Here is a 16484-nt window from a genome sequence, read left to right as displayed (position 1 = left end):
AACCCTATAAAACACACAGGAACACATCAGAGCACTCCAAGAAAGTTGCTATAAGCTACTATGAGTATGAGCACGAGGTCGCGGGTTTGATCTCTGCTGTGAAGGTCGCATTTCGATGGTGGCGAAGTGCAAAAAATGCTTGTGTCCCTTGATGGCGTTTCTTTTTGTAGGGTTGTGCTTACAAACAGGAGGATGGTAACTGTTACGATTTCATTTTGGATGGCTGTCCATGGCATAGCGTCACTTGCATCACCCTGTAAAGGCAAAGAAAATAAACAACATGGGATCAGTTGCAAGCGCGATCCCGAGTGTACGGTCATGCTGCAGTACATGTCAGTGGTTTCTGTCCATTGGGCGAAACCGTTGACGCCGACCGCAGAGTCTGTCCACCTCTCGGAACTGCTCGGCTACACTCATAACAGTAATATTTTTTTTTTTCTTCGATGTTCTTCGACCTTGCAGATTTCTGTGGCACTCTTTTAGTTACATTCGGTTTTGCGCACTCATTTGGTTAGGGTAATTTGCTGCCTCACAACAGCATTAGCAATTTAGCTTGTAGCCATGGTTATGGCAAAGAGAAACTAGGTGTGAAAAAATTTCTAACAGAATGTTTTTGGGGATGCTTGTCGTGTCTTGTAGCTCAGAATGGTCATTCTGTTTTCAACTTGTGGCAGCAGGAGAAGGTGCGCTCCTAGAAGGAAAGGCTATTGTTCTATAAACAATGCATGGTGAGAAAGGGAGCGGTTGGGCCGAGGCTTTGAAATGCGACAAACTCACATGAGCCTTATTCTTGTTTCTTGCATTGTGCTTGCGGCTTGGGGCCAATAGAAACATCATATGAAATAACCGTCGCCCACCTGCCTGCTTTTTTTATGTTCTGTGGACCACAAACATGCTGAATAATTTTCTTTTTCAGTGTGTAATATGCATTGACATAGTAAAAACTAGGTAGGAGCAATGCCCAGTTTTATTTCTGCACTCAGAAAGCAACTTCATTCTAAATTTCAATCCGGGCAGGTTTTTAAGCATAAAGGATTTAGGGCACTGCAGTACTCTTAATTGTGAGATCCATTTGAGAGATACTATCCCCTTCAGGTGTGTCAAATTGACAAATATATTCCGAAGTCTTGTGACACCCCATTGTAAGAAAGATGAGGTGGTAGAATGTTGCTCCGGGGCCTTCACACACCCCGCCATTCCCGTTGACAGTAAAATCTGTTGCGGAAAAACTCAGAGCACTTTTCACAGATCTACAGGAAAGCGACAATGCTGAACCCATCCCACCTTGGGAGCAACGTACTGTTACCTGTGACCTGTCCTTTACAGAACTGAACAAAAAGAGTTGTCCCAAGTGCCCTCATCCAGCAACATTTCTTGGCCCTTGAAGACAAGTATAGATCGATGGCATTTTTCACTGATGCTTCGAAGTCTGCAACTTCGGTATCACGTGCAGCCCATGGCCCAAACTTCTCCAACACTAAAACCTTACATAACCATAGCAGCATTTTTACAGCCGAAGTGTACGGTATCCTGATCACTGTTGAGTACATAGTGCAGCACAAGATACAAAAGTCCATAATATACACAGATTCCTTAAGCGTTGTCACAGCCCTGTCCTGTGGCAATGCAAGCAGAAACCCTGTATTAAACATGCTCCTTAAACACATTAATGTAGCATATAAACAAAACCTTGCTCTTATTGTATGCTGGGTGCCAGGACACTCTGGGATCGCAGGCAATGAGATGGCAGACAAAAATGCTGGACAAGCGGCTCATCGGGATACAATTGATGTAAGCTGGGTACCTGGCGTAGATATGAAACCTGCAGTACGAAAGGCGCTCCATAATCATTGGCAAACTGAATGGGACAAGGAAGCTGAAAATAAGCTGCACCTGCTTAAACCGCAGTTAACCAAATCCTTTCCACTGAAGCTTGATAGACACACCGAAGTCACCCTGGCACGACTCGGAATAGGACACACTTATGGCACACACAAATACCTCTTCACAGCAACTGACCCACCGACGTGCACACGCTGCGGTGAGAACCTAACCGTCCTACATGTCCTCATTCAATGTCCTGAACTTCACCGACACCGATTGGTTCATTTTAGAGAACTCTACTCACACCATATACCCCACCATCCCTCGATGTTCTTATCAGAGGATGCACTTTTTAACTTTAAAAGAGTGCTTAATTATCTTGCAGAAGTTAACTTCCTCGACATCATCTCATACCATCCTAACCTTCATATTGTGCCTCACAGGTGAGGTACAATCTGATGCACAAAAGTATATCTGAGCTCTTGCACTTCTTGCGTAGGCAAGGATTATACAGCAAGGGACTCGGGCAATCCGCTATAATTTATTATGTGTCCCCATAACCAAAGCATTTAAGGCTTTATATTTATCTTCGTAGGTATTTTAGAATTCATTCACTAGTATTTATAGATTTGTTTTACGTGTAGGCCTCTATACAGCCTGTACGTCATAGCCCTAAACTCACAATTTTACTAAACCAAAACACATGTCATTGCGCTCTTTGGCCTTAGATGCCCTTGCGCCAATAAACTTCAATCATCATCAGAATGTTGCTTTGGGCATTTTCTAGTTAATCATAATTAAAGAAGAATTATCTATTTATTGTGCAGTCAGCCATGTTGCATTTTTGCATAAAAAGAATTAAGAATCACGGGTTTAAAGTACATGCGCAATATAAATATAGCCTTGCATGCATTATGAGGAAAGAAATGCTTAATTTTTTTTTTTTTTAAATTCCTGCTGGAACGCAGCACATCGACTGTCCCGTCAAACATAATAGCACCTTCAGCGAAGTGTTCATCTGTAACAATACGCCGTACATTGAAGTGAAATGAAGGCATATTGGGTATGCAGAGGTTAATTTTACTTAAAGCTCAATGTTCCTTACTTTCTTTTTGGCCACCACTCGACAAAACTGCAAAAACAAACCTCTACCACACATGCGGATACTGTGCCTGAAAGGGTTATATGTACGCATATTTTCTTCTCATGATCTGGGCACCTGGTTTATGGGAAGGAAGCCTGCTGGTGAATGAAAATAGGTTGGTGTGCATTTGGCAGGTGCTTCAATGATTCAAACGCAACAATCGACCCGCGTGGCGGCTGGCACTTTTTTGTTCCACGAGTGAGCATGGGGTGATTGCTCAGAGGCCTAACGCAATCACAATGCATCACAGAGGCCCTTGCATTCATTGTATGCCACAGTGTATCGGCTCGGTGTCCCCAGCACCCATTTGTGGCAAAAAAAGCGCCACCTGCCATGCGGGCTGATTGTCATAGTTGAATCGCTGAGCATTATACTTCCAAGTCATTAACAGCAGGTTGCTGATATATCCTTAAAAAAAGTTGCAGTATATTTTGCTAATATTTCTGTATGGGACTGAAACTAACACGGTAAGAAAAACTTGAAAGGGTGTTAAGGGTCATGTAGTGAGCAATATAAAATGGAAAATGATGAGCGTGATATTAGGCAACAGAAAGATGGCAGTGTGGATATGAGCAAACAAGGGGTGCTGTCGGTCTGTTTATCTGATGTGTAGAACAGATAACCGATAGCCTATTAGAGCAGCAGAATTTGTGCCAAGGGTCGGGGAACAGTCAAGGTGGACAAAAGATAGTTGTAGGGATGAGTGTAAAAAAAAAATTGTGGCCATAGGATGGAGCCAGTTGTTGCAGCGCACGGTAGTTGGAGGTCGGTGGGAGATCACTTTTTTTTGCTGTGCGTTTTAATGGGCTGCAGGTGATGCTCACAAGAAGTGCGCTACAAATGCTTCACATCAAGAGGTAGCATAGGCTTGAACCATAGGTCTGCAAACTCACTCATGAGTCTACTCACTCAGGCTCAGACCAACCTCTAAATTTGAATTTGAGTGAGCCTTGCTGACTAGAATTTTGGAGAGGTATATTTTGGGAGTCAGGCTGAACGAATTCTGTTTATTTTGCCGACCTACGGCTGGGACCACTTGCTATTTCCATAATCTCCAGCATTCCGTTTTTTAAATCAGCATTCTGTTACCGCCAACTATAGCATTCTCATATGATCAATTCCTCCAATCAGTCTTTCAAGCAATTGTTCCGATCAATTCCTCTGTGATAAAGTTGGCTTGCAATATTTCCAAGCTCAAATAATTCAGAATTATCATTAATTCAAACAAACCACAGGCTTTTTGATGGTTCACTATATATTTAAAGCATTTTGAAGCCATTTAAAACTAAGCATTTGGTTAAATCTGTTATTTCAGGCTTCTTTGCCTTGGCATTTCAGAGCAGGGTGGCATGGCCAAGAACAGTTGATCACAGGAAATCATTCTTAAAGCATCACTAGCCAAACGTGCCAGTATTTCATATTCAGGCTTAACATCCTTGTGTGTGTTGACGAGCACCATCACAAGGTGGCAACTCAAACCCATCCGCACGTTTGGGAATACCATATCCCAAACATGCGGCCAAAGTTTCCTCTTAACAGTGGACCGCTCTGTACAGTAAGCAACAAAGTTTACAAACTGTGGGAACCGATAAAGGAACTGCATATTTCCATAGCCTAGTTTAACAGCGTGGTATTTGTACTTCCAGTCTGTACTGGGAGGCGTCAACAACATAGTGTTGTACGGTTTTATGGGCTACGATCACAAACTACTTGAATTGTAATTTTCTCGCATCCCACGATCCATAAACTTTGACACTGACTGCACAGTTCTCTGGGACTCTCTCTTCCCTCTTTCATAATGTATCCACTAGCTTCATATTAGTACTCAGTTTTGTTTATGATTAATTGTAATTAATTAATTGTTTGTGATTGTCAAGAAGGAAGTTAAAAATTGTGGTACATGTAGATATTTAGTAAGAGAAATTGTAATATTGTAAACAGTGCCTCTTCTAGGCAGCGTATGTAGAGAAGCTTATGTTTTGAAATTTTGCTTGTGGCTTCTCACTGGTCAATGCCTATTAGCAAGGTTAATATCTTACCTTCTCTGTTTCAGTTGGTTGATGTCAGCAGCTTTGGCTTGTATTGGAATTCAGACTGCAAGCTTTTCATGGAACAGGAGCAGTCAAAGATAAAGGTAGTATATTGCACAGTGTTTGTTGTCACAGCAGCTGACATTTGTGATTATTTGTAGCCGCTGCTTCAAGAGAAGATTAGTAATGAAGCTGTCAGGCCTGCTGATGTTTCATACAGTAAGTACAGCTCTCGTAGCACGTTCCTTGTTCATCCAGGGTAAATACCCACGGTAAATTAAACAGCGTAAATACTAAATTGACAATTTTTCAATATATTTTAGTTGTGCATTAAAGTTCACTTTGATTGAATGAATTAATTTGTAATGAGTAAACAAACATTATTAGTGTATGATTGCTACATACTTTAGAAACTAGGCTCAAAAAACCAGAAGCCCTTTTCTTTTTTTATGCTATCTGACCAAATTTTAGTTATACCCTTGACTATGAGAAAATAGTCTTGCAGCAATGTTGCATGTCATAGTTAGGCTTACTACTTGCTGCGAAGTCTTTGAATGAGTAAACTGCCTTTAAGAGAAAGCTTTTTCTCGTGGCCAACCCTGATTTCTCTGTTCATGTATACACATAAAAGTTATCGTCTGGCTTGGCTCGTTTTTATTACTTGTCATTACAGCCTCAATGTGTGACGTGTGTATACAATGTACGAGGACTTGTTCAAATCATAGCTGCAACCTGCAGTTACTTCGCTGAGTTGTGATAAAAATACAGTCGATTTCCATTAATTTGATTCTGACAGGATTGACAAAATTTATCAAGATATCCGGCGAGTCAAAATCAACACGACACAGAAAAAAAAATGCGGAAACACACTGCTGATTCATTTGGCAGTATTTTACTGAATCTGACACACCCCAAATGAAACTAACCCAATAGAAAACTAACGTAGAAATGACAGCAAAGTTCCTAAACAAAGTAGAAATTTAAGTTGCACCTGATTTATTATCAAGAAATATCAGCGAAGGTCTAATATGTGTTGCACAATCGCAGAGAGTTAAATTGGTCGCACTCTTTTTTTTTTCAAGTAAACTTCACCACAGTATAGTGGTGCTATGCGGTAAACCGCACTAACGCCGCATAGGCGATTTGGTTTCGTATACAATTGACCACGAACGCGATTTTTCGGCCCAATTTTCTTTAAAACAAAAAAGGCACACTTTAGACTCTGATAAATACCGTAATCAGACATTGCGAGCTACGCTTATTGCTTCGAAATATTCCCAAGGCAGGCTGAAAATGGGTATTTTCAAATAGATTTGATGTGTATTCAGCGTATTTATTGTGTCCTGAGCTCTGTTGAGACGGACGCTGCCACTAAAATGGTCACTACTAGGGTTGCCACAGGGGTCAGGTGTGTTTGTGTTGACTGGGCAAGTTCGAACTGGCTGGTGAAGGCCAATTTTATAATCAAAACAACAGAAGTTTGGGTCCGTAGAAATGCGTGGGTGCTGGCGGGGTCCTTCGGCTGGGGTCAAATCAACCGAAAGATTGAATTAACCGTAGTTGAATTAATGGAAGTCTGCTGTACATGGTTGTCAGTGGTCAAATATTTGGTCTTCAAGTAATCCTGGAAATTACATAAATTTGTTGATCCTGTGTTCCTTGTATTGAGGTTCAGCTGTGCCCAAGTGTCTCTGAACTGAAAAGTCCGGACTTAAAGGGACCCTGAAACGCTTTTGACGATTTTCTACAAACGTACTGAGTCGTTAGAGTAGGTCCTTCTGATCATTAATTGACACATCTAAGTGCTCTGCGTAAAGCGTGTAATTTATTATAAGGTTTTAAAAATGCACATCGCTGCCGATCGCAGCGCACTGCTCGGCGGAATTTTAAGCCACCCCTACCCATATGACCAAAATCACCCATATGACGTCAGTGGGGCGAGCTATCCGATTGGCTGACCAGGGCGCGTGATCGATAATTTTTCCAACTTTATGGTAAACAAATGATCTTCGTAATAGTTGGAATGTTAGTTCATTTGTTTTTATGAAAAGAAAGTAGCACAAAGAGAATGCACAAGAACAATTTTTCAGTACACTTAAGCACTTCCGGCACACAGCAAGTGTCGTCTGCTTGTGTTACAACGTACTCCATTTTGACGAGAGCTCCGCGGTCACAGTTGGTCTCAGTCTTTTCGCGAGCACTATGATTCGACTTTGTTGCCTTGTGGACTGCAAACGTAGCGACTGGAAATATGTCAAGCTGCGACATCGTGTCCCTCTGCAAGGCAGCATACGAGCGAACTGGCTGCTGCGCATCGGACTACCGCTATCCGATCGGCGCCAGGATTTGCGCGTTTGTGGCCGTCACTTTACACCGGAAGATTACTAACGCAACAGCGTTTCGCGAGTCCTGTATTAGGGCAAACGTAAGCGCAAGGGGACAGGGTCTGGCCGCTTGACTGTGCCGTAACGGGATGAGCCGAGATGAGCAGAAGGGCAAATGTGAATGTTCTGCACGGTGCAGCCACCTGGTGGCATAGAGCGCAACCATACACAGTAGCAGCAACGAAGCGTATTCTTCTTTGCTGCTGGTGCGTATTTTTTGCAGGAGTGTAATCATCAACACATTGTTTTTATAAATGTTTAAAATGTTTTACACTTGGTTAGAGCAATATTAGCGCTTTCTTTGGCTGGTTAAGCGCTGCGCCAACAAGTGTCTGGACCGTGTAGACCGATCAGGCCGCTCACGTACGTCTACGCCAAAGTTCCTTCATCAGCTTGAGTTTATGCCTCCATTGATTTGCCGAAATGACCAGCTTGCCTGTGGTTAACGGAATACCAGATACGTTCGGCGCTACGACAGAATGCTCGCAACACACACTGCTTCGATAGCTCTCGCTTGGGGTCGACAGCCAAGCGGCTAGCGGAGAGGTCTCGCGCGGGTGGTGGCGGGCTCCAAAACAACCGGAAGTGGACGATGTGACGTCGCATCGTGACGCAGGACCAGTGAAGGCGGAGCGTAGCCCCGCTCGCTCGGCGAACGAGTTGAGGAGAAAAAGCGTGGATGGGGAGGAGGGTAACTTCTAATCGCTTGTAGCTCCATTAATACGTAACGCTTCACTTAAATTGTGGTGCGAATGTTCTACTTAAGCTGTACCCTACGCGTCTACAAAATTTGTCCGAACCGTTTCAGGGGCCCTTTAAGGTTCTTTTTTTGCCTGGTTTTACTGTGTTTAATGTTGTATTCTAATGCCACTTGCAACAATTATTAGACCTTTTGCATTTTCTGACAGTCTTGAGGTTTCATCGGGCATGGATTAATTGCCACGTCTCTTCTAGTGCTCGGTCCGATCTCCTCGCTTGCCAAGTTGACCATGGACACAAAGCCAGAGATCAATAACTACAGCACCACAGGGATGGTTTTGGACATTGTTGTTGCAGAGATCAGCATTGGCATCAGCAAACGCCAGGTTTGATGTCTTCTTTATGGCCAGCAATACTTTTGTATGAATATGGTCTTGGACTGTATTGTAACACCTTGAAAAAGTAAATCCTTTGCCTGCTTGCTTGTCTTCAAATTTCAGTATTTTTACACTTCAACAAAGCTTTAGGAGTAGTAGCAGTGCTAGTGTTCTGTCCTGTGGCCATGTTTGTTTTGGTCATGTCATGCCATTAAAAAACTGTCTACCTGCCTGTGCATTGCAGTTTCAAGACATGTTGGCACTTTCGGATTCTGTCAACCGGATGACAATTGCTGCCCACTACAGGAAGTACAGGCCCGATGTCCCGGTGCACAACAACGCTAAAAGATGGTGGGCAGCATATTAGCGACATTGCGAATGTCGTTTATATTTACAATTTTTTCCATTCAGTATTAATACAGGATGAGGTTTCAGAGTTAACAAAACTGTCAGAAGGAACTCTTGTAATTAACAACATAGTAATTAGTTCATTACAGTAAAACCTCGTTAATAGATAGTTGGCAGGGAATGTGGATCAGGTATGCACCAAGTGATGCACTTATTAACTAACAGTTGTCGTCTGCTATGTTGTCGTCATCCACGACGACAACATAGAAGTGCTAGAAGCTATGGGAGCAGGTAGCACATCGTGGCTAACATGTTTTGATGTCACTATCAGTGGTGACTGCAGTGTGGGAAAGGTCCATGTGCCACAATTTTTTGCTATCTATGGTCGATGCACATGACATTTCGCTGATTCCACGCCTGTACACGTCCAAAAATTTAAGTGAATACGACACACTAACCGTTTGGCATGTGTAAAGCGACTGCAGCTGAAGTGGTCAGCCTATATATTAAGTTCAATGGGGACAGGGCGGTAGATTTATCGTGACTATGTTTGAATCACAATGACTTATTAAGCTGGTACGTATTGATGAGGCTTTACTGTATTGGCAACATTGCAACTTCTTTGTACATTTTCTTCGACATGTAGCAGCTTTCTTTGCTTTAACCCGTTGTATGACAATGTGACATATATGTCCCACCTTATTATGTGTGTGAAAACACTTCTAGGCAGCAAAGGGGTGCACCTATATAATTTCCTTGATTGCTGCCTTCTATCTAAAGGTTTCAACACTTCATGTGAGAATAGTTTTGGTAGTGGGTACTAAGGGCAACAGGCATGCAAAATTTATAAAAATTGTTTTCATTGTTGGAATGCTTCCTGAATTCGGAGCACACTTGCTTGTGAGAAAAACATTCCCAACATGCCTAATAAGTTATTCCTCTTTTATGCATTTGCATTTACACCTCTAGCTCACAGTAAGCACCCATTTCTGCATCATGAGGTGATAGCTGGTCTGCGAAACTTGCCCTTGTGAATGCACCTGTAAAACCATGCACATGCAAAATGGTGCCGATGCCATTAGTGTTTGATGTTCCGGTGAAAACTCTGCACGAACAGTTTGTTTATGGCATTTGCTGTGCCACTTAGTCCATCGTGCTTTGGTCTGTTTTACTAAGCAAATGGCTGCATATAATTTTTCATTGAGACCCATTAGGTCCCATTTAAGGAAGTCCCATTTCTCAAAAAAGCCACGTAGTGTCAGTGGGACAGATATTTCCCACCTCTAAAATAGAAACGGCTTCTTGTACAGAAGTGTAATTAGTTGCAAACTCTTTCTATGCACCTCATTTACTTATACCACACAAAATATTTTTGGAGTTTTGGTTCACAAGGGAAGTAGTCAGAAATAATTTTGGATTGAGATCCTAGAAGGTCAATAGGACTTTGCGACCATTTAGTGTCAGTGGGACAAATACGTCCCACTTTTTTAAAATAGGCGGCTTGGTGTTGAGAAATGAGATTTGTTGTAATCTATTTTCTAAGCACCTCATTTATTCCTGCCACACAATAAATTTCAAACGTTTTCTAAAAAATACATGCCAACCTGCAAAGGCTTAATCCAGGGAACTTCCACTGAGTACTGGTTCATCAGCTCTTTCTAGCATGTAGGCACCATGCTTACTTACCACATATTTCCTCATTCCTGCACTGATTTTACACCGCAATGACCATCTTGACCACCGCAATGACCAAGCAGGAAAAGAATATGCAACATGAAACAAAACCTGTGGGACATAATTCAGTATGAACGTCAAGCAAACACATGTTGTGCTGCACGTGAGACAGCTGCGTAAACAGCATCTGGTGCGCAAAGAGAAAGTCACAGTGCAAGTTTGATTTAAAAAAGCTTGGTGTTACTCAATTTCTTATTTAACAAAGGGCTTTTGATTCCCTTACACATACTATAGAACCTAATGTGTTGCAAAGCTCCAGCCACTGAAGTGAGCTCAACATTATGACCAATATAACAAAGTACTGTGCGGGGAAATTATGGGTAATAAGCTCATCAGAAGAAACCTGTTGTATTCAAAATGCCTTGGCGTGTGTATATATGTTGCTGCAGTCATTGCATTTCCATGCTGGTTTGAGGCTGGCTGTTTTTTCTTTATGAAACTGCCCATTGTAGGGTCTCATCATTGCAAGCTTAACATCGGCTCTACCAAGTGGAGCTAGCTGCTCGGTCAGGACAGAGTCGAGACGTGTGCCTTCTTAGTGCAGACTTAGTCTGCAGCTCCTTAGTCCGATGGAGTCCATGCTTTCAAAACCTATGTATTTTTTTCACTCTCAATATAAACACCTTGTTATTCACAAGAATGTTTTAAGTGTTTTCTGTTGAATAATGTTCTCCATTTAAAAAAATAATTTTCTGGTCCTATCTACTTCATTACTAAAAAATCTGCAGAGAAAGGATGTTTTTGAAGGAACTCATCCTTAGTGCATTACACTGCCTTGTTTTGGCTGTTTCAGGTGGCACTTTGCTTATGAAGCGATTCTGGAGGAGCATGTGCGACGATGCAGGCGTAACTGGTCACTGAAGCACATGCATGAGCATGTCCTCAAAGTTAAAGCGTACAAGACTCAGTACAAAGTCAAGTTGCAAACCAAGCAGTCTTCCGAAAACCTCAAGGTTAGGTCAATTTTGTGCCTGTGCTAACTATACATGTTCCAGAGCACAGTATTTTCCAGTTGAGTTGCAATTTCACTTTTGCGATAATGCAGGCACTTGAAGATGAGTTGGATGTGTTCAACATCACACTTGCAAGACGTCAGGCGGAGCTTGAGGTGAGCACTGCATGTCGTTGTGGGGATTTTTCTTTGCAACAGTTAACTGATTGTTATTGCTTAATTTATTTTCTTGTTTTCTGAGAGCCAGGTGGACATTAGTCTGAAGTTTTAAGCAAAATTTGTTTTAGTTAGCCGTGCATATAATTGTCAATTTGGACAATTACCAAAGGTGCATTATTGCTGATTATGTCTCCACCACTTTGTTAGTGGTGTAACTTGCAAACCCAAATTGAAACAGTTTTGAATAACGAATGATGGGATTAATAAAGGTTGCACAAAATTTTTTTATGGTGCGTAACAGCACCTATTGACTAAACACTTAGCTAGTGACTCTATTTGTAAATACAAGCAGGAACACTTAAAGTACAAGATTGCCTCCCCCCTCCCCAAGAAAAAACAACAAACAAAGAAACACAAAAAGAATACCAAACTATCGTGAAGACAACACGCCTATCAAGCAGCGTAACAAGTAGGAGGATGAATGGTTTTGCCCTTGAGTAAGCCTCTTTCAGCCTGAGATGTTAACAGTCGCTCTAATTTGTGAAGCTGACAGAGGGTTTGTGAGGGATTTATAGCTGTACCTGGAGTTTAAAAAAAAAACAATTATCTTGCGATTAGTTTTTATTGCAGAAACCATGGTTGAACAAGTGTTCATGCCAAAACAATGTGCTTTCCTTGTGTTAATAAATCTCTAAAGTACCTACTGACTTGTTTTACATCAGGTTGAGGAGCAGCAGCTGAACACCCCGAAACAAAGCTGGTTGTCATCCTGGTGGTTTGGTGGGGACCAAAGCGGCACAGCATCTCAGACCCAGGACATTGGTGCGTATGGTCATATTAAATGTTTCCATTTATGTGCGCACGTGCAGTTTGTTGTTAGCATATTTGCAAGCCATCTGTTCTACAATCTGGAATTGCATATTTCTGAATGTGTGGCCTCTATACTGAAATCCATGACTTGAAGAGCTCTACCTGACAAGCCTTCCTGAAATTGTTAGTCAGCACTGTACCAACGATACTGCCTGCTATTTGTGCTGCAAATTGGCGAACACTGCTACCTGGCCTCTGTCCTTGCAGTTGTGAATTGGGAAAACGGAATTATAAAGCCCCGTTCACCTTTGTCAATGCACACATTCTCTTCCTTTGCAGCCAAGCAGTTTGAGAAAGCCATGACGCCTGCTGAGAAGGAGAAGCTGTACGCTGCTATTGGCTATCAGGAGAATTCTTCAGCACCAATCTACCCAGTCACTGTACGGGCAACTTCATTAAGTTAATCTTTAGCACCGTTCTACCTTGCCGCTTCCGTATTTTCATATGAAGTACATGTTCTTTGTTATTTCAGTACGTTGCAAAGAGGCTGAATTTTCTGCTCAAGAACTTTTCATTGGCTATACATGATGAAGCAAGAGTGTGAGTCTGTGTTGGCATCTATTTGGCAAATCCTGTTTATTAGGACTTTATTAGCTGTCCATGTTATATATGTTTCCTTGTATTTTAAGCTGCCAAAATGAATAGTTTTCCAAGTTTTGCCATGCCTTTACTTGATATACCTGACTGAACTTCATACAAGCAGCACATGAACTGCAATATTATGGTACATACTACTACAGCTATACACTACATAGAACTGGGGCCGTGGTGGAAGCATTTTGATGGTGGCGAAATGCAAGAACATCTGTGTACCGTGCATTGGGTGCACGTTAAAGAACCCCAGGCAGTCAAAATTAAACCGGAGTCCCCCACTACAGCAAGCCTCATAATCAGATTGTGGTTTTGGCACCTAAAACCATAGAACTTCTTTTTCGCCAGGGTAGAGTTCAGCTGGCACTCTATTTTCCGGAGTTTTCCCTGTAGACCGGTGTATTGCATTGGAGGATTGGTAATGTGGGAACAGATTATAACAGGCAGCTGCTGCATGCTGTAGAAGTGTCTTGTTATGTTAAGGTATGTGCTGTAATTTACTGTATTCACTAGTTTTCTGTACCTATGCTCACTTTAGGGACATCGGCTGTACGGGATTTCTTTTCCTTCCATTTACAGGAAGACCATCGTTGTGCAGGTTATATTGAACGATATGTCTGCAAGTTTTGAAGAGAGACCGAGAACGGAAGCCATAAAGTAAGCATATTTTATGACAGGCTTGCCCCACTGGCAGCCTAACGTATAATGATATGCGACAGCGAAATCATAGTGTTCATAAAAACTAAGCACTGCATGAGGCATGCATTACTTATGGGCAGACCTCATGAGATTACTTGGAACAAACTTGACATTCGTAAATATTAGAGATAAATTAATGTAAATCAGTCTCATAATGACATTGTCGAGTGGATGGATGTGTACAGATTCCGACTTCTGCTTCCTCTTTCTCTAGTTTGAATGATATAAATATCATTGAAGTTTGTGAAGAACTATGTGGGATTCAGTGCCATGCACAAAATTTTTTGACTAGAAGGTTTTCTTCTGCCTAGGGGTGTCAGTTTCGCTTCACGAGAGGTGGACCTTGCTTTGCTGGAAGATTTGAACAGAATGCACACAAAACTGGTGCATGGTGGAATGTTTAGTCTTTGAACAGACACATCTCCCATCATGTGGTGCTGTTCTCATAGTCTAGAGGCACACATTTTCATGTCACGTTCGTGCAATGGAATGTGCAATTTGGTGCACACCCACCTTTCTTGCCCACCCTTCACTTGATATCCTTTCATTCAGCACATGTGCGTACACAGTAAAACCTTGCTGATGTGATCCCGTATCATATGACTTCCCGGCGCATACGTTTGTGATCAAGAACACAAGAAATGACCCAATGCAGTTGCACTTCTTTTTTTTACTGGTTGATGCGTTCCTGGAGAACACAATCTTTCGGCACTGACATTCAGTACATTAGCCAACTGTGATTGTGTGATGCTTTTTCTGGTTGCTAGGTCCCATGTAAACAAGGCGTGAGGTGCATGTGATTACGCACATGTGCCCGCTGCCACAGCAACTTCCCCGCAGTACTTGCCCGCCTCGTGTCACATAAAAACGCCAGTGCACACCCAAGTTTCTCATTCCGGTACCAGCAAATCTAATCATGGGTCGTCGTTTGCCGCATCCACAGCTATTGCTGCCAAACCGATTGCAATAAGCATCTTCACGTATCTGTGTCAAAGAATATGTGGCATAGTGCCATTGGCACTGTACTGCATGCTTTTAATAGGCAATAACCCAAATGCGCCGCCTTTCTCTGCTGTAGGCAGCACAAAGAGAGCGTCACATTTTTCTCTGGTGGCATCGTATTACAGCATCGCCTGCCGGCTTGATTTTGTTTTGCTTTCCTGTCGCCGTCTTAAAATGCTACACAATAGAAAAATGAATAGGCATGTCTCGGGCCTCACAGATTGAAATGAGTTGTGTCGCAACGATTCGCACTGAGTGGGAACATCAAAACTTCCCTCTGATATTCCCCACTCGAAGAAGCTGCTGACACAAGCCGAATTTGAGGAGCGCAAACGTAAGCTTGCTGAAGCCTTAAAACAATGCGCATCTTAGGCTGCTCAGGCCCCATCAACTCTGTGCGCGTGTTGGTGCCTGTGCTCCAAGGGTTCACGCAACACTTCATATTATGTAAATGTCGACTATAGTGGAGTCTTTCAAATTTTTTAGTGACTTTGGATCACACTTTTTCCTGGTTAGTATGTTTTTTTTCCAAAATGTATCAACGAGGTTCTACTGTAAATACTTGCATGTACAAACAAAAACACTCTTCATAACATTCATGTTGCCACTGCAGGTACACTTCACATGTTTAGTCACACTTGTCCAAACGATAGATAAATCAGAACATTGTAAAAATGTCTCGCTATTGGATTAGCCACTGCAATGTGGTAGGTTTTGCATGTTAATTTGTTCTTTTGTTTGCATGTTCATGAATGCTAGTGTTGGGTCACCACTTGTTGCATGCTGTTTCCTTGCTCTTTGGAAATCATGCTGAAAACATTCTATTAGGTATGCTGCAGTGTCATCACCGAACATTGTGCACTGAAAGTTAAAAAAAATATGCATGTGACACATCTAGAAGTTATCTGGCACAGTTGACAGCAGCCAAACTAGACTGTACCTTGTGCCTACATTTGTAGGGGATCATTCACAACGCATGTCGTGCATTTTTTTTTTCAGGTTGGAGTCAAAAATAGAGAAATTCAAGGTGCTTGGCTTTCCTCAAGAGCCATCAGAATTCTGTACTCTGATATCATCGGAGATTGTTCAAGGCAATGAAAAGAAGACTCTTCTGACCTTCCTGTTTGAAACAAATCCACTTGATGACAAATGTGACCAAAGAGTTCACCTTTTGGCAGAACCTGTGGAAATGATCTATGACGTGGTACGTGAGCATGTTTTTTTAAGCAGGAAGCTGGGGAACAGCCATGTGTTACTAAATGCGAGAGCAATTCCTTGGCTACCCTACTCCACTTTGGTATGTCTATGTGGCCCTGAAAAAAAAAGAAGAGAAAGATGTTGCTCCTACAACGAATTGAACCTAGGCTTGCAGCTTGGCAAGTGAGTGTCTGTTATTGGTGCCATGGCAACAGTTTAGAAGAGGCACAGAATACGTGCGACAGTAGAGTGCAAAAGCACCACCACCATCAGGCTGTCACAATATCGGTTCACATGCGTGGCTTGCTTGCAAAGGGTTGGGTCTCCAGAGGCATGCAGAGTGTGCGGCCGCAAAAGCGACTAAGGCAAATGGACACACAGTCGCGCTCCACTGAATCAGCTGTAATAGTTGAATAAAATACCATATTTATTTGAATATGGGTGAGTCGAGGTTTCTTCTCCAAATTCATAGCC

The 16484-nt window shown here is 42.2% G+C and overlaps 1 protein-coding gene across 2 annotated transcripts in view; it reads left to right on the top strand.

Moving 5' to 3' along the window:
- The window catches only part of Vps13 (vacuolar protein sorting 13C), a 236898-nt gene that overhangs the window by 18164 nt on the left and 202250 nt on the right, over positions 1-16484 (top strand). For both annotated transcript variants that reach the window (XM_075693536.1, XM_075693537.1), the window contains exons 6-16: positions 5022-5102; positions 5160-5217; positions 8337-8467; positions 8703-8809; positions 11334-11493; positions 11586-11648; positions 12374-12473; positions 12801-12901; positions 12994-13061; positions 13692-13769; positions 15813-16017. In XM_075693536.1, coding sequence (XP_075549651.1) covers positions 5022-5102; positions 5160-5217; positions 8337-8467; positions 8703-8809; positions 11334-11493; positions 11586-11648; positions 12374-12473; positions 12801-12901; positions 12994-13061; positions 13692-13769; positions 15813-16017 — 1152 coding nt within the window. The remainder of the gene's footprint in view (positions 1-5021; positions 5103-5159; positions 5218-8336; positions 8468-8702; positions 8810-11333; positions 11494-11585; positions 11649-12373; positions 12474-12800; positions 12902-12993; positions 13062-13691; positions 13770-15812; positions 16018-16484) is intronic.

The sequence above is a fragment of the Dermacentor variabilis genome, chromosome 5 (assembly GCF_050947875.1).
Source record: "Dermacentor variabilis isolate Ectoservices chromosome 5, ASM5094787v1, whole genome shotgun sequence".
In the NCBI taxonomy this organism is placed as follows: Eukaryota; Metazoa; Arthropoda; class Arachnida; order Ixodida; family Ixodidae; genus Dermacentor; species Dermacentor variabilis.
The sequence above is the reverse complement of the archived record's forward strand: the minus strand, read 5'-3'. Positions and strand labels throughout refer to the sequence as shown.